This window comes from Chroicocephalus ridibundus, chromosome 3 (genome assembly GCF_963924245.1).
Source record: "Chroicocephalus ridibundus chromosome 3, bChrRid1.1, whole genome shotgun sequence".
Lineage (NCBI taxonomy): Eukaryota > Metazoa > Chordata > Aves > Charadriiformes > Laridae > Chroicocephalus > Chroicocephalus ridibundus.
Genome location: NC_086286.1, coordinates 127,234,459 through 127,259,087, shown reverse-complemented (window position 1 = coordinate 127,259,087; position 24,629 = coordinate 127,234,459). Strand labels below are relative to the sequence as shown.

The 24,629-nt window shown below is 53.4% G+C and overlaps 1 protein-coding gene across 6 annotated transcripts in view; it reads left to right on the top strand.

Annotated features, from left to right (window-relative positions):
- EXTL3 (exostosin like glycosyltransferase 3) overlaps positions 1-21,521 on the top strand; it is a 167,662-nt gene extending 146,141 nt beyond the window's left edge. For all 6 annotated transcript variants that reach the window (XM_063330725.1, XM_063330724.1, XM_063330728.1 and 3 more), the window contains 4 exons: positions 12,210-12,337; positions 17,942-18,086; positions 18,954-19,082; positions 20,942-21,521. In XM_063330725.1, the coding sequence (XP_063186795.1) occupies positions 12,210-12,337; positions 17,942-18,086; positions 18,954-19,082; positions 20,942-21,151 (612 nt within the window). In that variant the 3' untranslated portion in view covers positions 21,152-21,521. The remainder of the gene's footprint in view (positions 1-12,209; positions 12,338-17,941; positions 18,087-18,953; positions 19,083-20,941) is intronic.
- Positions 21,522-24,629: the final 3,108 nt, after the last annotated feature.

Here is a 24,629-nt window from a genome sequence, read left to right as displayed (position 1 = left end):
GGAGTTTCAGAAAGCTGAGAAAGGAGTGGGGTGAAGCAATAGGAGACGAGGTATTCGAAAACCTCAACTGCAAGTGGCAGCATGTTATCCCAGGGATGTTCTTTGGAGCCAAATAATTAGAAATAATTGTAAAATAAGTCCGATTGGGACAACCAACTCAATGTGCATCTTTAATTGCGCAGCCACTAACAGCAACACGCAGAGAGAATAAAATAAGTGAAAATCTAGATCCCTTGAATGATAAAATAAGCATTCTTCTCCTTTCGTTTCTCTAGAAAGATGTGACAGCTGCACCCGTATGAAAATGAATAAATAATCAGTTTTATTTGTATCGCAAGCTGTTTTCTCATCCCAGAGATGAGCAACCCACTGATAGCAGTCGAGTAGTTTAAAGAGAGACCGAGTGTTTGCACATATTACGTGCGCGGACACGGTATCAATTGAAGGAAAGGATTTCCACTAGTATCTTCCTGTGTGGTTTTGTTCTCAGTGGGGGATAATTTATTCTTGGTTTTATGTTGCATTATTTAATTACTCGTATTTCAAAAATGCATCTGTTTTGCCAATTTATATGCAGTACGCGCTGCCTTTGGATAGCTCTGCGGCTAAATACCCTTCCAGTGAAACTCTTTTCATACCTCTGGAGATGAGCCTTAAAATAGTCTATAAATCCTTTTCATTCAAATGTTGAAAATGCCTTAAATTGGAGGTAGCAAAGCGTGGAAGCCTGGAGTCTAGCTGGGCTGGTGCAGGGCGTAAAGGAGGGGGGTTGTAACTGTTCCGAGGTGAAGAGGAAGCACTGGGGAGGGAGCAGCAGAATAATTAATATAGGAGGAAGGGGATAACGGTAACTTTCCAATCCATCTGCAGAAGGAATGATTAAAGGGAAAACAAGAAGGTGAAAAATTGCCAGGGATGGCAAGGTAAAAACCAGGGATGTTTCATCAGGCGATAGACGACTGAAGAAACCTCCTGCTAAAAGCGTTTCCGAAGAGCTGGTGGACATCAATGATCTGGATGAAGGGATCGAATGCACCCTCAGTAAGTTCGCAGATGACACTAAGCTGGGCGGGCGTGTTGATCTGCTTGAGGGTAGGTTGGCTCTGCAGAGGGATCTGGACAGGCTGGACCGATGGGCTGAGACCAATGGTATGAGGTTCAACAAGGCCAAGTGCCGGGTCCTGCACTTGGGTCACAACAACCCCATGCAGCGCTACAGGACTGGGGCAGAGTGGCTCGAAAGCAGCCCGGCAGAAAAGGACCTGGGGGTGTTGGTTGACAGCCGGCTGAATATGAGCCAGGAGTGTGCCCAGGTGGCCAAGAAGGCCAACAGCATCCTAGCCTGTATCAGGAATAGTGTGGTGAGCCAGACTAGGGAAGTGATCGTCCCCCTGTACTCGGCACTGGTGAGGCCCCACCTCGAGTACTGCATTCAGTTTTGGGCCCCTCGCTACAAGAGGGACATTGAGGTGTTGGAGCGTGTCCAGAGAAGGGCTACAAAGCTGGTGAGGGGTCTGGAGGACAAACCTTATGAAGAACGACTGAGGGAGCTGGGGGTGTTTAGCCTGGAGAAGAGGAGGCCGAGGGGAGACCTTATCACCCTCTACAACTACCTGAAAGGAGGTTGTAGAGAGATGGGGGCTGACCTCTTCTCCCTGGTGACAAGTGATAGGACGAGGGGAAACGGGTTCAAGTTACGTCAGGGGAGGTTTAGATTAGATATTAGGAGACATTTTTTCACTGAAAGGGTTATTAAACATTGGAATAGGCTGCCCAGGGAGGTGGTGGATTCACCATCCCTGGAGGTGTTTAAAAAAAGGGTAGATGGGGCACTTAGGGACATGGTTTAGAAGTGGCTCTTGTCAGGGTAGGCTAAAGGTTGGACTCGATGATCTTAAAGGTCCCTTCCAACCTCAGCCATTCTATGATTCTATGATTCGGGTGGACATTCAAATAAATGGAGCAAGTGCCACCAAATCAAGCAAGAGAGCAGATGCCAGAGAATACGTACGGCGTAGGTGAGAACTGATGTGGAAGAGGTCTGGGAACGAGCACTGGAGGAGAAATGCCATCTCCTTTCTCCTGCCCTCTCTTCCCCTTACCCAGCCACAGCAGATGCTGGTGCGGCACCATCCGGAGCCAAGAGCCACATGGCCTGAGCCTCATCCAGACCAGCCAGAGCGGAGCTGGGAGCCAGCCGGGCACTTCAAGGCTGTTTGCTGGGGAGAGACCAGTCAGGCGAGGAACACATCCCCTTATGGCTGCACCTCGCACGCAGGTGGTTCCGAGCAGCCTGGGTTGCTCTCCAGGATGGCTTTGAGCTGGGTAATGGGGCTCATCTGTGGTCACATCTGTGCCCATTTATCAAGTATCTCAGAATCATAGAATGGTTTACTTTGGAAGGGACCTTAGAGATCATCCTGGGCAGGGACACCTCCCACCAGCCCAGGCTGCTCCAAGCCCCGGCCAACCTGGCCTTGAACCCCTCCAGGGATGGGGCAGCCACAGCTTCTCTGGGCAACCTGGGCCAGGGGCTCACCCCCCTCACGCCAAAGAATTTCTTCCCAATATCTCATCTAAATCTCCCCTCTTTCAGTTTAAAACCATTCCCTTGTCCTATCGCTACATTCCCTCATAAAGAGTGCCTCCCCATCTCTCCTGTCTTCTGGATGTGAGCGTGTTAGCCCTAGGATAACGGCAGAAGATTGTTGTCCTAACAGGGAGGGAGGTTTTGAAACAACTGCTTTCTGCATCCATGATTTTGCCTTTGCATCCCAAGTTTTTTAAACATACAGTATCATAAGCACAATCAAAAGAAGATCCGTTTCTTTACAAAATTCCCATTTGCTAAGTGTGCTGGCGGCCTCTCTGGAAGGAGCTTTAACACCACGTTTACGTGTGTGTCAAAGTGCAGGGCTGCAATTTCCCCTGGATTTGCAGCTCATCGGGAGCGGTCGGAAACGCCCTGTAGTCCCATGTTGTGCTGGACTCAATTCCTTGAGTTTTCAGGTCTGGGCTGGGAATGAGAGCACGATTGCGGGGAGGAAAGACATCATCCCGGGGGCTTGGTTGTGGTGGAAGGGCCATGCTAGCGTCCCATCTTCTGCCTCTGCCTGCCCGCGCAGCCCCGGCAGCCTGGCTGCGAGCCAGGAGGAGCATCTTGTTGTTATCGGGTGAGGCTGGATTTTTTTTTTTTTTAATTTCTCATTAAATGAAGAATTGCTGGCTGAGCTCAAGGCTTGGATTTGTGCTTTTCAGTGTCGTTTTGGCTTTGGAAAGCAGGACGCCGGCCAGTAGGAATTGGATGAATTTCTGTCCTCTGCAAATCGGGAAGATTTTCTCGTGGTGGGAGTTAAGGTTGGCAGGAGGAAACGGTTCTGCGTGGGCAGGGCAGGACCCTGGGGCTGCTGGGTTCGATGCTGCAGTTTCAGGAGGCAATTGATAGTCTTCAATAAGCACTGCCGTAGTTGTCCTTGGTAAGGGCAGTCAGATAGATCTGAGGTCTGGGCTGAGAGCCATGCTGATCTTGCCAGCTTTTGTGGAGCATCTCAGCTTGGCCAGGAGCAGGCAGTGATAAAACGCGAGAGGAAAAATCGAGGGGGAAAAAAAAGGCTGCGGTCTTGGTCAGACCCACGTGATTCACACAAACAGCGTCTAACTGGGAATGCGGAGATTTTTGGTGGCATCTGTAGCGATGGCGACAGCTTCTTTGGCTTCTCCCTGGCAGTGAGCTTGGCTGCTCGTCGTGCAGCCAACGTGCACATGCCGTTCCTGCCTCGGGACCGGCCTCTTCTCTTTCCAGCTCCCTGACATGTTGAATGGGGGGAAGATAACACAGAGCGCAAGAAAAATCAGGATCAGTCATCTTTAAGAGAGTGAACCTCAGGTGTGTAGTTTCCATATGGAGCCCTCCTGATCCCAGAATCCCTGCTGTAGCCGGGGATGTTTACAGCCTGCTGGAGCCCCGTCTGACATCCCAAACTTGTTGCTTGATTTCCAGCTGGGCAGTGCAAACCTGTTCTGACAGCTGCCCTCCCGAAAAAATACACCGCTCCAAGGATGCTGCTGTTCCGTGGGACCAGGCAGGCTCGTCATCTGCCTCATCCGCATCTCTGGTGGCATTTGCGAAGAAGCAAGTGCCAGCCTGATCTAACACCTCGGTTGCAGAGGGAGCAGGGAATGGAGTCAGCCGTGGTTAAAAAAAAAAGATGTGATTTATCCTGCTTATGCGTGCGTGAATCTGCGCACACATCGCTCCTTCTAAGGGGTCCTGTAAACAATCTCAGTCTTGTATGCTGATGCGTAGAGGGACGGGACTGTGGTGTATCTGGTAGTCTGCGGGTCTTAAAGGCTGATCTGGGCATCTTTCTTAATCAGAGGATGTCTGAATTTGTCCAAACTAGGAGATGAAAATGAATGCTTGATTACAGAGTCGTTTCAGGGATACTTGGTACCTGCTCATTGTTCCCCTCTGCTGGAGTTTGCCATCTCCCAAAGTTTGCTACCAGAGCCCTTCCTAACTTCTCTTAAGCCTAGTTTGCCTGATTTTTTAATTGCATTCCTTACTAGGTTAGTCTGGTCTGTGAGCCTGCAGACACATGGGAGAGCTGCAGAAGTCTTGGCTTCCCGCGTGCTTTCTGCAGGGAGAAAAAGCAATCGTCAAGGTGGACGGGAAGCAGCCTGCTCGACTTGAAACAAGGATGTGGATATGGGTGAGATGATGATCATCAGCTCCCAAACGTGCAAATCTTGGCTTCCTCGATGGGTGGGGGTGATGACGGTGGCACCTCTGGAGCCAAGTCCAAGTGGTCAGACCGGTCACCTGTGATCTGGGAGATGCATTATCACTTTTCTTCACGGAGAGGATCTGAACTCCTACCTGCTCCTCCACGCGGAGTTGAACAGCAGGGTCCTCGTTGGGAGCTTGGCCCACGATGAGGTCCTGGGCTGATGCCACCCCTGAGGTTGGTGCTGTCCCCAGCAGGATAAGCCGTGTTTTTCAGGGGGCGTCAGTGAATCAGTCCTTGGGACAGCAGCAAGCAAAATGGCACAATCCTGGAGCCTCTGGCCGGGGTACTCCCTGAATCTTCATGGAATCTTATTAATAAAACGTTCCGAGTTGGTGCCAAGAAAAGGCATTGACAGCGTTGTAAATCTGCGTCCTCCCTGGAGGACTGCGCTGGCAGGAGCTCGCTGCTTTTTCCTTCGAAGTGTAGCTCGAGGTCAGCTCTTCAGGCGGAGGAGGCAGAGGCATTTGGCTCCTGCGTCTTCAGTGCCGTAATTCTCAACTGCATGGTGACAGGGATTTTGCGTATCCTCATCCCCACTCTGCCTATGGTGCTATCTTTCCCCAGCCCGTTTGGGTTGAATTGGCACATATTTGGGAATGAGGGGAACAGATGCTTTTCCCGCAAACTTGTTTTTTGTCTCCCCGAATTATCCACCTCTCCTAAGGGCATTTTCTCTCGTCTTTTCTCATAAAGACCTGATGAGAGCAGCGAGGTTCCCGCTTTCTCGCAGAGTTTGCTCTTTGCCCAGAAATCAATGCAGTTCACCAAGTTGAACTGTCAAAACTTCTCCAAGGGCATAGACGTTCTTCATGTTTTCGCCATCAAATTATATGTCACACTTAATTTAAAGCTTAAGCGGAAAGCCTCACTAGCAAGGAGACTGCTGGAAGATATTGATTTTACTGCATTTTTGTATTTATGTATAAAAATGTACTATAAAGTATTGGTTAGGGCCATTACTGCTGGGCAAACTCTAGATTTATGTTCTGTTTTAGTTCTGTCTAACATTTTAAGGATCCATTTGGCCAGGGTAGCTACAAACAACACCAGGAGCAAATGGGCTTGCATAGACTTGTGGGGTTTTGTGCTCTTTGAGTCTTTGGTGGACGAGAAGCTCAACATGAGCAGGCAATGAGCCCTTGCAGCCCAGAACCCCCCCGCAGCCTGGGCTGCATCCCCAGCAGCGTGGGCAGCAGGGCGAGGGGGGGATTCTGCCCCTCTGCTGCGCTCGGGGGAGACCCCCCTGCAGTGCTGCCTCCAGCGCTGGGGCTTCGGCACAGGAGAGACACGGAGCTGTTGGAGCGGGGCCAGAGGAGGCCCCGGAGATGCTGGGAGGGCTGGAGCCCCTCTGCTGGGAGGACAGGCTGAGAGAGCTGGGGGGGTTCAGCCTGGAGAAGAGAAGGCTCCGCGGAGACCTTATAGGGGCCTTCCAGTCCCTAAAGGGGGCCTACAGGAAGGATGGGGAGGGACTCTTTATCGATGAGTGTAATGATAGGACACGGGGTAACGGCTTCAAACTGAAAGAGGGGAGATTTAGACTGGATATCAGGAAGAAATTCTTTGGTGTGAGGGGGGCGAGCCCCTGGCCCAGGTTGCCCAGAGAAGCTGTGGCTGCCCCATCCCTGGAGGGGTTCAAGGCCAGGTTGGCCGGGGCTTGGAGCAACCTGGTCTGGTGGGAGGTGTCCCTGCCCAGGGCAGGGGGTGGAACAGGATGGTCTTTAAGGTCCCTTCCAACCCAAACCATTCTGTGATTCTGTGAAAAAAACCCAACCCCACCTTGTGGAACTGAATCACCTTGAAATGGTTTGCTGAAAGGAGCAGAAACTTCTGATGTTGAGTGTCGGATGCTCAGAGGCATTTCAGGTCTTGCAGTTTGTCTCAAAATTTTGCAAACTGTTTAGGAGGTTCATGATTTTGAGCTAGGGGCCATTTAGGTGATGGCAATGTGTTTAAAAAATATATTCCCAAGGAACAGTCAAAAATAACCAAAATAAGACAGCCAGAAATACACAGTCTGGGATAGTTTTCTGTCCTGAGGGGCCAGGGTTTGCGTGCAGGTCCTACCACTGATGCTCTGCTCAGTGTTTGGAGCCTTAACGTTTGCAGTAAGGGAAGACGGCTTTTTGGTAAACGCGTCTGTGTCTTTCTTGTAGCTGATTTTGTGTCCTCTTCACTATTTTAATCTCCTTGGGTAAGGGTAACTGCTGACTCTCCGTTTTGCCAGTGCGCAGCGTTTCAGCTTTGCTGAGGGAACATCTTTTGTCGGGTTTTCACAGAGCTCTTGGCTCGAGACTGTTGAGAAACAAGATCGTGGTGAAATTGCTCATTAAAATGATGGAAGAAACAGGAGAAACAGCCCTGGGTGAGAGATTGAGACCTCAGTCTGTTTGAAAAAGAATGGAGAGAGGGTTTGTTATGGTACCTGTGTACTTTCCTGGGGTGGGAGAAGCCACTGAGGAGCAGCGGCTGGGAGCCGAAGGCAGATAATTCACAACAAGGAGCGAGTTGTTAATGTTTGAGAGTGAACATCTCAGAGGAAAGGGGGATTCCCCCACTCTTGATGTCTTCAAAGGGAGACAGGGTGCCTTTCCAGCAGAGATGCTTCTGCTGGCCACAGCTCAGGTCCGAGACAAGGTCTCTGTGACCCGGGTCATGCGGAAGGTTAATGTAGGAGACTTTGAAGTCCCTTTTGGCTTAACTTACTGCTGTCAACCCCACCAGCCGTCCGCTGTTGGTTATCCAGAAAGCATTTGGAGTTCAACTGGTGCTATGAAGTTTGCTCTCGTGGCTTTGTAATTTTGTCTGAGTTGTTTCACAGCTGTTCTATGCTGCCGTGTGATGAGAGGCAGAGGAAGGGTGGCTGCATTGTCCCCTGGTCCACCACGTAAGGAGGTTGCACAAGATGATCAAGATGACCTCCTGTGGCCTGTAAATCCCTGAATTTGGCAACATAACGTGCTTCTTATCTGTATGTATAGATCTGTGGTCACCAGAGTGTCCGCTGGCGTTCTCCACCCAGCCCCACGTGCGATGGAGGAAGATTAATTAGTTATTGCTAGGAGGGTGCTTTGAGATACCTGTGGCTGAGGACATGGCACAGTAAGGTGTCACTCGGCTGTAGTGTGTGATGAAGTCATGAAAAATTGCTAAATCTCACTTAATGCCATGTGAGGGAGAGGACTGGACTACTTTTATACTTCGCTGGTATAATAACCCTTCTTTTTTCACCCAGCCTAATAAGCTTCTGAGTACGTTTGTGCCTATAATGGCCATTTCATGCCTGAGAAATCTGGTGCGTTTAGAGGCCTATTGAAATGTAAAAACTTTAGAAGACATAGAAATGTTTCAAGTCCCCGAATCAAATACTCTTCCCATTCCCCCTAACCTGTTTTTACAAGATCAGTTGCGTGTATTAAAGCAGAAAAGTTTCCTGAAAATTGACTTTTATCTTTCTCAAGAGTTCTATTTTCTGTCTAATAACGCGATGCCCTCGTTTCTGCAGCTCGGGATGCAGTGTATGCAGTCGAGATCAAAACCCGGTCTTGCCTGGAGAGGCACCGCGCTTGAACTGTCTCCGGGGGGACGGGGGGACGGAGAGACGGGAGGAAGGTTTTGAATCTCAGCCCCATGGTTCCCATCTCAGATCGCTGCCTGCAGGTCCCCGCGCGCTTCCGTGGTGTAGTCGCCCAGGGGAAAGTGCAGGGATTTGCAAAAGCCACTGAATAGTTGTCTGATGACAATTAGCTGCATCCTAAAAGTGCTGTAAATAGGGATCGTTTCTTTGAAAACAAGCCATCAAAGGCAATAGCTTTAAGTTGCTTCTGACTTTTTCTGGAGCTAATGGGATGAACTGAATTGTGCTTATCAAGGCTTGGAGGCATCCGGCTCCTTTGTAGCATCCTTCTCCTTAGGGAAGAGTTTAATGCCGGTGCACTGATCTCTCTATCCTCTGGGGTCCCCGATTTCAGACGTTTCAGGCAGGATCTGCTTCGCTTTCTCAATTGACAGTAGTTGCACCATGTTATTGTTCAGCAAGTTACGGGAAAACAAGTCAATCAATAAGTTTGCCGGGTTTTTTCTTGGGGTCTATCGATTTACGGGCTGCTTAAATCTTAAATACTCCCAGATGAAAGGCGGGAGTACACCTCTTTTCTGTGAAATGCAGAGGCTGAATGAACACTGGCACTTCCAGACCTGCAAAGCTTCAGATGTGATGGAGTAACCTGAAGCGTGCCTGTTGCAGGGTGGCTTGGCAGCTCCATCAGCCAGTTCCCTCAGGACTCTGGGATGCATCTCGTCGGTCCCATAGATTTCTGCATGTTCGGGTTCCTCAGGTGGTCGCGAACCTGATCTTCTCTTACAGGGGGAGGGACTTTGCTCCCCCAGTCCGCGTCTTGCAATCCATCCTCTCGAGAGGTGTGGGAAGAGAGGTTGCCAGTGAAGACTGAGGCAAAAAAGCGGAGTACTTCAGCCGCCTTCTGCTCCATTGTTACCAGTTGGCCGGTCTTGCTCATCAGGGGGTGTATGCTTTCTTTGACCTTCCTTTTCTGGCTGACATACCTGTGGAAGCCCTTCTTATAATTCTTTGTGTCCCTTGCCAAGTTCAGCTCCAGCCGCGCCTTGGCCTTCCTGCCCCCATCCCTGCACAACTGAGCAACGTCCCTATACTCTTCCCAGGACACCTGTCCCCACTTCCACTGCCTGTGCATTTCCTTATTCCCCTTTAGTTTGGCCAGCAGGTCTTGACTCAGCCGTGCTGGTCTCTTCCTTTCCTGATTTCTTACACCTGGTGATCGAGAGCTCTTGCGCTTTATTAAAGCTCTGCCAGCTCTCTTCTGCTCCCTTGTCCCTGAGGGCAGTTTCCCAGGGGGCCCTATTGACTAACTCCTTGAAGAGCTGGAAGTTATCCGTCCATCCATCTTCAACTGGCAAGGCAGGACCTTGCCTGGAAAGCGTATCGATTTACTGTGGACTCAGTCCAACTTCTGCTAATCCTAATGAGTGAGGCACCCACAGACTTCACTGAGATCAGCCTTTCTGAGGAAACCATCGTAACAGCTGCGACGCAGCGTGGCACGTGCCCTTTAGCAGAAGGCTGAATTATGTATCGGTGCTGGGTTTAATAAGTTTGCAAAATTCCTAGAAGGCGGGATCTGCAATGGGAGGAAAAAATTGGTGGTCACGAGGCTCCATCAGGAGAAATGGGGCTGCTTTCAGAAATTCATCTTACATCATTGTTGAGCTGGAGCAAGCGATGACCAGTTCCCAACTGGGCCAGGCTGGAATTTACTGGAGGGGCCCTTGCCTGTGTGGGAGATCATGGAAGCTGCTCTCGGGTGGTTTTTGCAATTGCTGCCGATCCTGAAGTTTTCACAGAACAGTTGAGGGCTGGTGTGCAGGGTGAATTGCAGAGAATTTCCTAATGTGTTTAACCACTCGCATAAAATCAAATGCTGTAAATGCAACGGTGCACTGGATGATTAATTAGAAAAGGGATGGAAATTGGGGCTAATGGCTCTTAATTGAAAAGGTGAAATGTTCATGTCCATATTCGGCGGCCCCTGCCAAGGTCTGCTTTGCTGCCCTCTGCGCTGTTCTTGGTTTTGTTGTCGTATCAGTTTGCCAAAGTGCTCTTCCACTCCAAAAAGCATCGCTGAGCGGGGCCCAGCTGCCCCATCTAGAGCCGTGTCCCCACTTTCTGAGCCAGCAAACCTGCTTCTCCTGGTGCAGCTGCAAGAGCACTTGGGTTTCACAGAATCTTCATGGTTGGAAAGGACCTTTGAGATCAAAGGTTTGCTAAAGCCAGTTACAGATCCAGCCATGGCGGTGTAGGAGAAGATTTAAATTCTCCCTCTTGACAATTTGGGGACCACTTTTGGCTCCTCTTCTTCCCTGGTTGACACCTCCAGAGGATGCCCACAGCCTGTTGGGTTTGGTGATGCTTCTGTGGAGGTGGTTTTCTCTAAGCCTTTGCTGGCCTCCTTGTGTCCAGGTCTTCCTTGGCCTCCTGGGCCAGCACCTTAAGGCCGTACCATTCCAAACCTCCTGGTTTTTTGATTCCTGTCATACCAGGTCCTTCCTCTCCCACTTCCCTCCTCGTTGCCCATTCCCACTGTGTTCCTGCAACCTCTCTTTTCCAACAGTTCCCAGATAGAGAAGATATTCCTGGGAGCATCTGCTGGTTCACGCTAATTTTGAAAGTAAATACAAACGCCGTGCTGATTTTTGTCATGCTTCTCCACCTTGGGAGGGAAGGGGGGAAGAAATTCCTGTGCCGGCATTGTCTGTCTCTGCTTTTGCCTTCTCCTGTGGGCACTAATTGCATCACAGCCCTCCTGGGGTGGGAATGTTGCCGGCTCAGCCCTGGCCCTGCTCCACCGTGGCTTAGAGCTGCATAATTTGTTCACCTCCCTGCAATAAATTGTTCGTGCTTTTGATGGATCTTCAGTGAAATATTGTAATGCATTCTTGTCGAATGTTCCATTTTCCCCCTCCCCAGCAGCTATTGACAGATGAAAGCACTAACCCTGGCTTTACACGGGAGTTTAATCATACCAGCTGTCATGCAGATCCCCGATACAAATATTTTCCACTGTTAATGGTTTCGGCGTGGGCTTTTTTTTGTGTGATCAAATGTAATCTTATTTAATGGAGTTTTATTGCCGTGACGCCTTATTCTTTTCACCAGGCTGGACTTCATTTTTAAATCAAGAGGGATTGTTCAGAGGAGAGCCAGAGAAACGACTGGAGGGACTGAACGGGACGGGAAGCCCGGGATGAACCGAGTGACTGTACACCACCCGGGGCAGATGAAAAGTCTAAGAGTGAGGGAGAGAAAGGGTCCAGTGTGGAAGGGGCAGTCAGGAAGAGGGTGAAATTCAGTCTGATTTTACACGTGTATGGCTGGGGCTAAGGGACATTGCACAGTGGGGGGAGGCTGGAGGCATTTGGAGAGAGGGAGGCATTTTAAACGAGTTGTGTCCAAGGCAGAAATTTTGGGTAGCTGCAGAAACAATTCAGTTCAGGTCAGCGCTGGAGAAATGCTACAAGGGCCACTTCTTCAGCGGCCATAGCAGAGACCAGCCGTGGCTGCCGTGTTTCCACCTCTGGCCGATGCTTCGTTACCGCAGAGCCGCCATCCCGTGCCGAGGGGGCAGGGGACCGCGAGCACGGCTGTTACCTGGCGTCATGGGGCTTGGGCTCAGCTTTGGCAGTCCTGCGAGAGGTAGAAGGGCTGGAAGCTGGAGCTGGCGCCGGAGTGAGCTGATGGTTTTTGGTTAGAAAGCGTTTCCCTGTTGCAGGGGCTACGAAGCAGTGCCGAAACGCTGGGCCGCCGCAGCTGGAGTGAGCAGCCCCAGCCCCTAAATCTCTTCTCTGTGCACGTACAGCCGCTGTAACTACCGTGTGTTCATCTCTTAGGTTGTCCGCACAGAGAAAAACAGCCTGAACAACCGGTTCCTGCCGTGGGATGAGATCGAGACGGAGGCCATCCTGTCCATCGACGATGATGCTCACCTTCGCCACGACGAGATCATGTTTGGGTTCCGGTGAGTAGCTTCCGCACTCGTAGCCTTTGGACCCAAACTGGTATTTTCTGCATCCAGGGTCTGCTTAGGTACAGTGTGGCCTCATGGCTAAAACTGGGGGCAGAAGAGGACTAGCATGTCCCTTCCCATGGCTTTCCAGCTCAATTTCTTGGAAGAGTAATACACACTAATGAACTGTTTAATGAGCGCAGGTGGGTGGGCTGATTTCAGGTTGTCCAGGCAACCCTGATTCTTGCGCTTCCTAACCTCGACTCTTCAGCTTTTGCTGTGCTGATAGTGTTCCCTTAATGGTTTTGGGTGTGTGTGGCTTCCTGGGGTGAAAGGAAACTGGAAAACAAATCCAAGAGGCTGTTGCACTCCATCCTTCATGTGCCGTCGGCAAGGCCAGGACGTTCGCAGCCGCTGCAGGACGTGATGCTCGTGTGCTCGCGGTGGGCTGCCGTCCTCTCTGCTCGTTGTGACATTGGGATGTGACAGCTATTTTGGCATTTTTTACTGCAGAGCATGGAAAAGACAGATGTTACACAGAAAAAGCTGGTGCTGTTCGTTCTCATTCCCACCCCCCTTCTGCTCTGGCATCTACGTTTCCCCTTGACTTTGCCCTGGCAAAAAGCTCCCTGATTTGGGGGCCAAGGGAGAAAGCAGGTACGTGGGCTCCTGCTGTGGGAGTTTTTGCAGGCTGCTCCTGTACAGCTAAACCTCGCCGGCTGCCAAAGAGGTGCCGGGGAGTGAGGATGGCACGAGGAGAGAGCACTGGAGCTCGTTTGGCTGTGGGTTGTCAGCCCGCCAGGCCAGGAGCGGGGGCTGCGGTTGCTAAAGCAGGAGCAGCCGGCAGCTGGCTGCGGGGCGGGAGATGGGGACCAGATCTCTGCTCTCACCGAAACGTGTTGGCTCATGTTTGGGAGGAAGATTAAAAGGCACAAAATGCCTGGAAACCCAACAAGCTCCTACTGAGAGATGAGAAACGAGGTGTTAAAGCGATTAAAGCAGGGGAGTAGGCGTCAGGGCTCCTGCCTTCCCTTCCATGCCCCATTTCGGGCTCTTTATCTGAATTTGGCCATTTTGACCCCTCTTTGGTCTCTGTTTTCCTTCGCTCATCCACAGCGCCTGGCTGAGGCTTTCCCCGTTAGCCCTGGAGAGCATCAAATGAAAATTATAAGTGCCGTGTATTACTCGCACTCATTTCCCTGCTTACAAACACCTTGTTCCCACAAAGCCTCCCTGTGCTGACGTGTTCAGCCGGGGAAGAGACGGTGTCTCGGCGGTAGAGTGAACCTCTGCCCTTGTGGGAGCAACAAAACAACTCTCTTTTGTTGAAACTTTGCTTCAGGCTGTAATTCTTGGGGCCAAGAACCTCTCCTTGCTCCATTTGCTGCTCAGGAGCGAGCTGGAGGCGAGTACCCCAAGCAAACCTTTCTGAGGAGCGCTCCCGAAAGGATTCGCTGGAGATAGCCTTATTTTTGTGGCTAAGCTGGGAAGGAAAAAAGCATCACGTTCGTAGCGAAGCGAGACGTGGGAGAAGTGAAAAGGGATGAATAGTTTCAACTCCGGCTTTTCAAAACAATCACAGAATTGACAGAAATGGCAGCAAACAAGTGCTTGCTGGGAGGATGGTGCCAGGAAAGCTGCTGGCGGTGTTAATTACTCGGTTTTCATTACCAGGTTATATCGGAGTTTCATTAATTTGAGTAGAGGATAGAACAATAAACACATTTTTGCTCCTGGCTGTGTCAGTAAGTGTAATGAAAGCTGAGGGTTCTCGGAAGCTTGGTCTCGTCAGCAGCCTGTGATTGCCCCGCAGCCATCACTTCTGGAGCCCTCCGCAGGAACGGGGGCTGTGGGAGGAACTGGGAACTCACATCCACGAGGGAAAAAAACCAAAAAGGCCACTTTCTGCCCTCTTTTGTGCTCGTAAAGAAAGGAAGATCCTTCTGTATCCGTAGGGCTCTTGCCTGGGACTTGTTTCTTGTAGTCTGGAGTCACTGGGTTTGGAGGAGCAGCTTGAACACCAGCCATTAGGGAGATGGGATCGGACGAGCCGAAGGAAGCCAGCGCCCCTGGCAGTGGAAGCTGGAGTTATTTCCCAGGTTAGGCATTAGGCACTTGACGTTTTTCTTAATTATTCCTGCCAGTGTTGCAGCTATCCTGTGGGATTTCTCTCGAGGAGGAATGAGCTTCAGATGAGAGCAGAATATTAAGCAAGCCCACGCTCTCACATGCGAACCTCGGGATTTCATTCCCTACGGCTCGGCTGTGAGCGTGTGTTAGGGTGAGGGGTGCGTTTACAGCCCCGGAGGGTTTTCCCGTATGGACAGAGCCTGGGAAGCCGCATGGGTGCTGGTTTGGGATGGGAAGCTGGCAGTTTGGCACTCCAGATCTTCTGTCTGGAGACACCAGGGTCTTCAGCATCTCAGCAGCTTTCCTAAAGTGAGCTTGATGTTATCTTGGCCCTACGGAGGAGGAAACTGAGCTTCCGGGAGGTAGAAAGTCCAAGGGATTTGGGGGAAAAGGCCTAGAGACGCTGGGTTCCTCCCAGGCCAAGCCCTGGCTGCTCTGGGACTTCTTGTAGAGGGAAATAAGAGAGAAGCAGCGCTGGCTGCGTGTCGTGCAGTGATGCCCCTGTGCAGGCTGTGGGAAACTGGTGGCAAACAGAAGAGCTGCCCGTCTCGCTGCCTTTCACTGCCTCTTTCCCCGCCTTTCCATCTCAGGTCTTAAGTTTTGCATTCTCTAAGTAACTCAGAAACCAATTTTGGGCCACTGGAGTTTTTTGTTAGTTTTCTGTTAAACCTACAGAATAGCCCTTATCAGTTAGAAAATCCCTAATTTATGAATTAGGAGCACTTTCCCTGTCAATAAGCAACTTGAATGTGCCTCTAGGAGAGGACCAAGGTGAGAAGCTCAGCTTGATACACGGAATCACAGAATGGTTTGGGTTGGAAGGGACCTTAAAGATATCCAGTTCCACCCCCTGCCCTGGGCAGGGACACCTCCCACCAGCCCAGGTTGCTCCAAGCCGCGGCCAACCTGGCCTTGAACCCCTCCAGGGATGGGGCAGCCACAGATTCTCTGGGCAACCTGGGCCAGGGGCTCGCCCCCCTCACACCAAAGAATTTCTTCCTGATATCCAATCTAAATCTCCCCTTTCAGTTTGAAGCCGTTACCCCATGTCCTGTCATTACACTCCCTGCTCCAGAGTCCCTCCCCATCCTTCCTGTAGGCCCCCTTTAGGGACTGGAAGGCCCCTCTAAGGTCTCCACGGAGCCTTCTCTTCTCCAGGCTGAACATCCCCAACTCTCTCAGCCTGTCCTCACAGCAGAGGAGCTCCAACCCTCTGATCGTCTTCGTGGCCCTCCACTGGCCCTGTTCCAACAGCTCCGTGTCCTTCTTGTGGTGAGGACTCCAGAGCTGGACGCAGTACGCCAGGTGGGGTCTCACCATAGCAGAGCAGAGGGGCAGAATCATCTCCCTTGTCCTGCTGGCCACGCTTCTTTTGATGCAGCCCAGGCTGCGGGGGGTTTCTGGGCTGCAAGTGCTCATTGCCTGCTCATGTTGAGCTTCTCATCCACCAGCACCCCCAAGTCCTTCTCCTCAGGGCTGCTCTCAAGCCATTCTCCACCCAACCTGTATTTGTGTCTGGGATTGCCATGACCCAGGTGCAGGACCTTGCACTTGGCCTGGTTGAACTTCAGGCCCACCTCTCCAGCCTGTCCAGGTCCCTCTGGATGGCATCCCTTCCCTCCAGCGTGTCGACTGCCCCACACAGCTTGGTGTCGTCGGCAAACTTGCTGAGGGTGCACTTGACCTCACTGTCCATGTCTCCAACAAAGATGTTAAACAGCACTGGTCCCAGTACTGACCCCTGAGGAACACCACTCATCGCTGGTTTCCATGTGGACATTGAGCCATTGACTGCAACCCTCTGAGTGTGGCCATCTACCCAGCTCCTTATCCATCAAGTGGTCCATCCATCAAAGCCATGCTTTGCCAATTTAGATACCGGGATGTCACAGAATCACAGAATCTTCATGGTTGGAATGGACCCTTAAGATCATCGAGTCCAACCAAACAACCTACAATCTCTGCCCTTCAGAGCATGCCCTGAAGTGCCACATCTAGACGTTTCTTAAATACCTCCAGGGATGGTGACTCAACCGCCTCCCTGGGCAGGCTGTTCCAGTGCCTGAGCACTCTTTCAGTAAAGTAATTCCTCCTGATATCTAACCTAAACCTCCCCTGCCGCAGCTTCAGACCATTTCCTCTGGTCCTGTCATTATTCCCCTGGGAGAAGAGGCCAACCCCCACCTCTCTCCACCCTCCTTTCAGGGAGTTGTAGAGGGCAATGAGGTCTCCCCTCAGCCTCCTCTTCTCCAAACTAAACATGCCCAGCTCCCTCAGCCTCTCCTCTCATGCCCTGGTCTCCAGACCCCTCACCAGCCTGGTAGCTCTCCTCTGGACACGCTCCAGCACCTCAATGTCCCTCTTGTACAGAGGGGCCCAGACCTGAACACAGCACTCGAGGTGAGGCCTCACCAGTGCCGAGTACAGAGGCACCATCACTTCCCTGCTCCTGCTGGCCATGCTATGTCGTGCGGGACAGTGTCAAATGCTTTGCAGAAGTCCAGGTAGATGACGTCAGTTGCTCTCCCCTTGTCTACCAATGCTGTGGTAACATCATAGAAGACCACCAAATTTGTCAGGCACAACTTGCCTTTGGTGAAGCCATGTTGGCTGTCACCAATCACCTCCTTATTTTCCATGTGCCTTAGTAGAGTTTCCAGGAGGATCTGCCCCATGATCTTGCCAGGCACAGACGTGAGACTGACCGGTCTGTAGTTCCCCGGGTCATCCTTTTTTCCCTTTTTGAAAACGGGGGTTATGTTTCCCCTTTTTCAATAAGCAGGAACTTCACCAGACTGCCACGACTTTTCAAATATAACGGAAAGTGGCTTGGTGACTTCATCTGCCAAGCAATGTTGGTCTGTGCTCACAGCCTATGGCCAAGGGATGCTTCAGTTCACGTCTAACAGCTTTTAACCTTTAACAAGAGAAGGTCAGTACATTCTGCCTGTCTGTTAAAGCCAAGATTTCTGCGTTCAGCCCTTTCCTGCTCTACGGTAGGAAAGAAATGAGAGTTATCTCAGGGAGACCTTCTTCACGTGTCACTCAGGCAGCTGCGACAACCGGTCGGTCCCTCCTGCCAACAGGGGAGCTTTGGTGCTGTGGAGGTGGGCAAGCTTGTACGCAGCAGTCTCAGCTGTGAAGCTTGTACTCAACAGTCTACGTAAAAAGATGTCTTTTGCATGTTGGAATTTTCTGTATTCTTATTTTTAAAAATTAAATGGACTTTAAAGCAAGGTAATTGCACGTTTTAACAATATTTACCCTTTTGGCCCAAGCTACAACGTACGTTGGCCGTTCTTTGGATGAGAAGTTGCCAAGCGTTCTCATGCATAGGCATCTCCGTCACTTGCAACCCTCCCCTGGGAGCCGGTGCGTTGGCGTCGAGGGCATAGTCCTGTGTGTCGTGGTTCTCAGCCAGAGCCGTGCTCGTCTCCGGATGGGCTCCCTGGGTCTGTGTCTCACTGAAAGGCTTTGTGTTCGCAGTGTCTGGAGAGAGGCGAGGGACCGCATCGTTGGCTTCCCGGGGCGCTACCACGCGTGGGACATCCCCCATCAGTCCTGGCTCTACAACTCCAACTACTCTTGCGAGCTCTCTATGGTGCTCACTGGTGCTGCCTTCTTCCATAAGGTGAGATGTTGTGGCCACAAAGCCCCAAGTTTTCCGTTCCTTCTCAGAGTAACCAGAGTCTGTATGTTTGTGGGATGAGATTTTTAAAGAACAAGTTCTTGAGCTTACCGCTCCTTTTCCCTCGCTTCCACCGAACTGAGACGCAGCCAGCAACTGGGCTGTGTCCCGGTGAACGGTCTCCTCGAGGAGCAGCGCATGTTTGTGCCACGTGAGTAGCACCACGGCGCTGAAGCAGGCGGATGGAGTGCGGGGCCGAGCGCGTTTCAGTGATGCTCTCGGTCACGGCGAGGGCGAGGAGGGACACGGAATTGCCTGCCCTGCGTTTTTACTGTAGCATCTTGAATCTTACGGACCCCAGGTGTTGCAACGGGCAGTTTGCAGGGAAGTCGAGGGTTTCTGCAGCTGCGTGGTGGCACGGGCTGGCTGGGAGGTGTGGGAGGCGGCCAGTTTATGTTGGGAGGGGGCAGCGCAGAAAGCGGCTCCCTGGCGTGTGCCTCTGTGTATGGGAGAGGCAACAGCGGGCAAACAGACCTCGAGAAAAGGAAGGGATGTTTTTCTGAGAGGACCGTCCTGAGCCCTCGTATCGCGGTGGGAAGGTTATCCACCAGCTACTGCTGCCGTGCTGACTCTGCAGCAGCAAAGACGGCAAGATCTGAGGGGCCTGAAACCATCATTTCTCAATTTCTGAGGTTGCAGGAGCCCTGGGACTCGGTCAGGGTGGTGGCTGCGGGGTAGATTTGCTGCTGCTGTGGCTACAGCAGATCTCCTGGGTGCAGGATTAACTGCGCTACGCGAAGTCTCTCCACTGGCTTCCTTGAGCTCCCTGGGACCACCTTGAGCAGCGTTGTGCCTTTTTGTCCTCTGCAGTATTACGCCTACCTGTACTCCTACGTGATGCCGCAAGCCATCCGCGACATGGTGGATGAATACATCAACTGCGAGGACATCGCCATGAACTTCCTGGTCTCTCACCTGACGAGAAAGCCTCCCATAAAGGTACAGCGACGGGCAGGAGTTTGTGCTGGGCTTTGTGTTTCTGGAGAAACAGCGATTCGATCAATGTCTTTGGCTCTGACCCGGGGGAAAGCCAGCTCCCTTTCTCCCAGCACAGAAGCTGCCCTTACCGAAATCTGGCTGCGTCGCGTCTCTCAAGTGCTGCGTTGCAAGCGCGACGTGCGCGAGGCTCTCAGCACGTCCCCTCTCCGGCCTCGAGCAGTTGTAGCCTGTGTTCAAAAAGGTGTGAACCCTCGGTGCAGCCCTGAGAAGCTGCCAGATCCCCGCTGCGGCACGCGGAGGAGCTGGGGTTTGACTTACGCTGCAGCTCACACCGGAGGGTTTCCTGGGTCAGCAAAAGCCCTTCCGAGCAGCTGATCCCTAAAAGACCCATTTCCTTTTTTCCATAGCGTACAGCACAAGTAGGAATGATTTCCTTGCTGATTTTGTGTAGCTTTCCAGAGACGTTTAGGCTCATCCGCGTGCGGAGGGCCGTTGGTGCAAACACTGCAGCCCAGCTGAAATTTCCCTGCCCTGTGATGACAGATGAATGGCACAATTTTGAGCGTGAATTTTGGATGCAGATCATTCTGCTCTTTATCGCTGCTGGCAAACTGCTCTTTACAGCCCCGCATATGTCTCACCGTCGCAGGCCAGCTGCCTTGGAGATGGGTCTTGGCCGTAAATACGATGGGTGTGTTTTACTGTGTGGTGTTATTCCCGTCTGGAGCTACTCTGAAGTGGCGGTTGTAGAGTTTGGCGCAGCTGCGATGAGAATCAGACGAAAACCAAAGGGCACCGCCACGGGAAGCCTGATTTGAGATGGACAAGGAGGCGCTTTAATCAACGGGTGGCCCCTCAGCACCTCCTGAAAACTGGAGCACCTTCCAGAGATCTAACTCTGGGTGCCTAAAACAAGAGATGACCTGAATTTCTAACTCTCCTGTAGCGTCTGTGACAGGGCGAGGGGGGGATTCTGCCCCTCTGCTGCGCTCGGGGGAGACCCCCCTGCAGTGCTGCCTCCAGCGCTGGGGCCTCGGCACAGGAGAGACACGGAGCTGTTGGAGCGGGGCCAGAGGAGGCCCCGGAGATGCTGGGAGGGCTGGAGCCCCTCTGCTGGGAGGACAGGCTGAGAGAGCTGGGGGGGTTCAGCCTGGAGAAGAGAAGGCTCCGCGGAGACCTTCCAGCCCCTGCCAGTCCCTCAAGGGGCTTCAAAGAAAGATGGGAACAAACTTCATAGCAGGGCCTGTAGTGATAGGAGGAGGGGTGATGGCTGTAAACGAAAAGAGGGGAGATTCAGACTAGATCTAAGGAAGAAATGTTTTACTCTGAGGGTGGTGAAACCCTGGCCCAGGTTGCCCAGAGAGGTGGTGGCTGCCCCATCCCTGGAAACATCCCAGGCCAGGTTGTACGGGGCTCTGAGCAACCTGATCCAATTGAAGATGTCCCTGCCCATGGCAGGGGCTTGGGCAGGTTGGCCTTTGAAGGTCCCGTCCCACCCAAACCATTCTGTGATTCTGTCTGTAGCCGGTGAAAGGAAAGGAGTTCCTTTCTCAAGTCTTTTTTTTTCCTGAAACGGCTTCTAAAACCTTAAATCAGAAAAAAGTAACGAAGCTTTAGTAGATCACCGTGTCCCCCTTCGGCTCTGTCAGAGCAGAGACTTAGTGTGGACCATGTCCTTCCGCGCCTGGACACCCTCCAAGGGACACCGGCCGTTGAGAGCGCGGCCGAGTCCGTGCCCTGTCTGCAGCGTGTCACCCAGCACGTCACGCCAAGTGCCTTGGGTGCAGGCGGGGTGTCCCCCCCAGGCCGGGGGGGTGGTGGTGGTGTGGCAGTGACTGGTTTTGTCCCTCTCTTCGCAGGTGACCTCCCGCTGGACTTTCCGCTGCCCCGGGTGCCCCCAGGCGCTTTCGCACGACGACTCTCACTTCCACGAGCGACACAAGTGCATCAACTTCTTCGTCAAGGTGTACGGGTACATGCCCCTCCTGTACACCCAGTTCCGCGTGGACTCGGTCCTCTTCAAGACCCGCCTGCCCCACGACAAGACAAAATGCTTCAAGTTCATCTAGAAGCGGACGCAGCCGGGCGCTCTCGGCTCTCCGGACTTGGGCCGGAGGCGGGTGAGGGCAGAGGGTGGCTCTTTGGCAGGGCGACGAGGGCAAAATGCCTTTTGCTATTGACTCCGGCCTCCCTCCCGCGGAGCAAAAGGGACGTCCTGGATTTGGACGGGCACATTTCCCCCTCCCCTCCCGCGCTCCCCGCAGCGACTCAACCGAGCGACGGGGAACAGGATCTCACGGCTTCTGTAAAGAGACTCCCTAGGATCGTACACTGAGGAATGGCGCCTTGGCTAGTGGCTCTGCCCCTTCCCTAGCCAAGGGCAACCATTCTTTTTAATTATAATTATTGTTATTTAAAATGAAAGTGTTTTAGATTTGCCGCGTGAGGCTTTTTTTTTTTTTTTTCCCCTCTTTCTTTTTTCCCCCCGACCCATCCCCTTTTCCCCTCTGGACCTGTCTGCCCACCCGGGGGGGACCGTAGCGAGGTCAGGCTGGAGGCGTTTGACCGCCGAGAGGTTATTCCAGCATCAGGGCAGCTCCGGTCACCGCTGTTGTCCCCGTCCTTTCTCCCGTGGGGCAGCTCTCCTCCTCCCCTCCCGCACACCACGTCCTGGCTCGTCTTGCCCTGTGGCTACTACTGAGGACTTTCAGGTGTCATCCGGTGACGAGCTCTTTGCTCTGCTCACCCCCCTGAGCCCTGCCCTGGGAGAGGGGTGAGCAGGGAAGAGGTTGGACCCGGAGGGTCCTTCCCCGTCTCCCGGCACCGTGCCGCGTCCCGCGCCGCAGCCACGGGGGAGTTTGGCTGCTGCCGTCTCGTTCTTGGGGTCCTTTCCAGCCTGCGCGGCACACCGCGGGCGCTGCTGGACCTCTGAGGACAGGGAGCATGTCTGGGGCTTGGGAGTGATCCGTCTGCAGCGCAGCGGGGGCTGGCGATGCCCCCGGCTCCTGCCTTGGCCTGCGGTTTTTCTGCAGCTGCGGGGAGTCTCTGAGTCCGGCCTGGCCTTTTCACAAGCACTTTGGGACTTTTCCTCCTGCCCTGCGGGGCCTCGTTCGCTGGCCCTGGAGATCTGCTCCGGTAGCACCCCGAGATCGGCTACGCGAGCCTTTGCGGATGAAATCAACCTCTCTCCCAAAACATCCAGCATGGACGCAGTCTGCCGAGAGCCAGGTAGTAGTTCAGCTTTTGATGCCGGTGCGATGGCAGTCGGGTATCGGGGCCTTCTCGCGAGGTCGATCCGCGTTCTGCAGGGTGGAGGAAGGGGAAGACACTGACCCTTGGTCTGGGCGCAGCCAGGCAGAGCCGAAGCGAAGCACCAGCCCCGCCGGTGTGGGCCGGAGCCGGGGCCGCGCCGTGGGCCCGAGTCCCCGCTCTGCCTCCTCCCCCGTCCCTGTCCCCGAGCCAGACGTGCCCACGTTGGCTTTGCCCCTGGGCCTCCGCGCAGCTGCCTTAAACCCCCATCCCGCCCGCGCTCGTGCCCTGGCTCAAGGTTAATCGAGCTCGAAGCTTAACTTGAAGGTTAATCCCAGCAAGAGCTTTCCTTCGCGGGAACTGGGAAACGCCGCTGGGATCGTGTCTGTGGGGCTGGTTTCGGAGCTGGTTTCTGTCCCACCAAAGCGAAATGCTGGTACATCGTGTGATCGCCCGACGTTCCCTGCTCCACTCACTGCTCCGTTCTGCTTCAGTCCCGGCCCGTAACAGGAGGGAAGGCCAGGGGTTGCCCTCTCCTGTGCGATGTTTTCCCTCAGTGCGTCCCGGATGGATGATGGCAGCCTGGAGAAGCTCGTAGACGAGAAGGTGAAACTTGCGTGATGCGCCTCAATCTCCCCGGTTTTCCTGCCCGACGGGCACTATGGCAGGTTGCAGCTCCACGTCCCAGCGCCCTGCGGCAGAAGGATGTTACTGCCTGGTTGTGTCTCCGGTGTGTCCCGGGAGAGGAGCAGGGATGGTCCGTCAGCAGCTCCTGGGCTCACTCGTAAGGTCAGCCCCGTCCGCGCTCCCCTCCTGCAGCCTGCACCACGGTTTGGGCTGTGAAGTGGCCTCTCCAGCAGCGTTTCAGCCATTTTTCATGTCAGCCCCGCGGTTGGGGGTCACCAACAGTTGCTTCTTGAGGAGGGGAAGGGACGGGGCAGCCCGTCCCCAGCAGAGCCGGCGGCTCGTGCCTTCACCAGCTCTACAGACCGCAGCAAAGTACGGATCAAGGAATCTTTTCCTCTCCGTATGTTTTGTTTTCCTTTCCACTCTCTTTTTGTTTTAACGTCAGGTGCTCAACGCGGAGCGTACAAAGGCTCACAGTCTCCTGAAAAATGCGATCGGAGACTCCTGCGAGGCCCCGGAACACCTGGAAGGATGTTTTTTGCCCCCACACGGAGTGGAAACGTGGCACTCGGCAGCAGCTGCACCAGCTTCAGCGTCCCCGAGGACCCGACACTCCTCCGCTGCTGGCTTTAATTCTCCCGTTAATAGGTGGCTCGTCAGCAGCGGTGCAGTCGGTCACGTACAGCGCAGGTCCCCGGTGTCGGCCGGGGTGGAGGCAGCTCCGCCTTTGCCAGCCCTCTGCCTGCCCGGCAGGAGTCAGACAGGAGGGAGGGCCGATGCCGGCATCTGTGGATTGCACTTTATATAAACAGCGAGAGATACACTTCTCGGCAACTTATTTTCAAAAAGCTTAAGGGAGATTTTATTATTTGGGTGAGAGACTGTGCTCGGGGGGGCTTGGGAAGAGGAGACGAGACGTGGAGCGTTTGCGTCGGGAGGTTGGGGTTTGCCGAGTCTCGTTGCTTGGCTGTGGTCGGGGCTGGCGGCAAGCCCAAGGTTGGGGGTTTCTTCTTCCCCGTGGTGTGTTTCGGTTCGAGGCCAGTAGAGCTCAGTGGTGGAAATCCAAATTGTTCTTCCTCACAGGCTCCTGACGCGCCCCTCTCTTGCCCCAAGTGTTGGTTTTTCGGAGGGTCCCCGGTGCTGCGATAGCCGGGGGTCAGGCTCGGAGGGTCGCGGCTGAGCGGGGAGAAGCTGCGCCATGGGATCGCCGCGCGGGTGGTGGGATGGACGGTTTCCTCCGTGCCGAGACCCCCTGAAGGGGGGGGGGTTGGGGGTGAAGGAGTGAACGGGTGCTGCGTGTCGCTGATGGCAGCTGGGCCGTGCTGGGCAGCAGCAGTGGTGGGAGGGATGGGGTGCCATAAAGGAAACTAAGTACCAGCGAGAGCATCTCCTTCCCCGCCCGCAGGGCTGGTGCTGTCCCTCGGGGTCCTCCGCTGCTGTGGCTTTTTCCCAAATCTTCCCAGATAGACACCAAAACTCCTCTGGAGTACAGACTCGTGATTCAGCTTTCAGTTCCTGAGGCATCGCAGGGTCTGAGCTGCCCTCAGGCTTCCCTCCGCCATGGGGGAGGAGAGGGGGTTTCTGGAGGGCGGTCCAGCCCCTGCCACCGTCCCCAGCGTCCTCCCTCGCTACCGGTCGCTCTCCCGTCCTTTCCAGGGGGTCCCGGGGTAA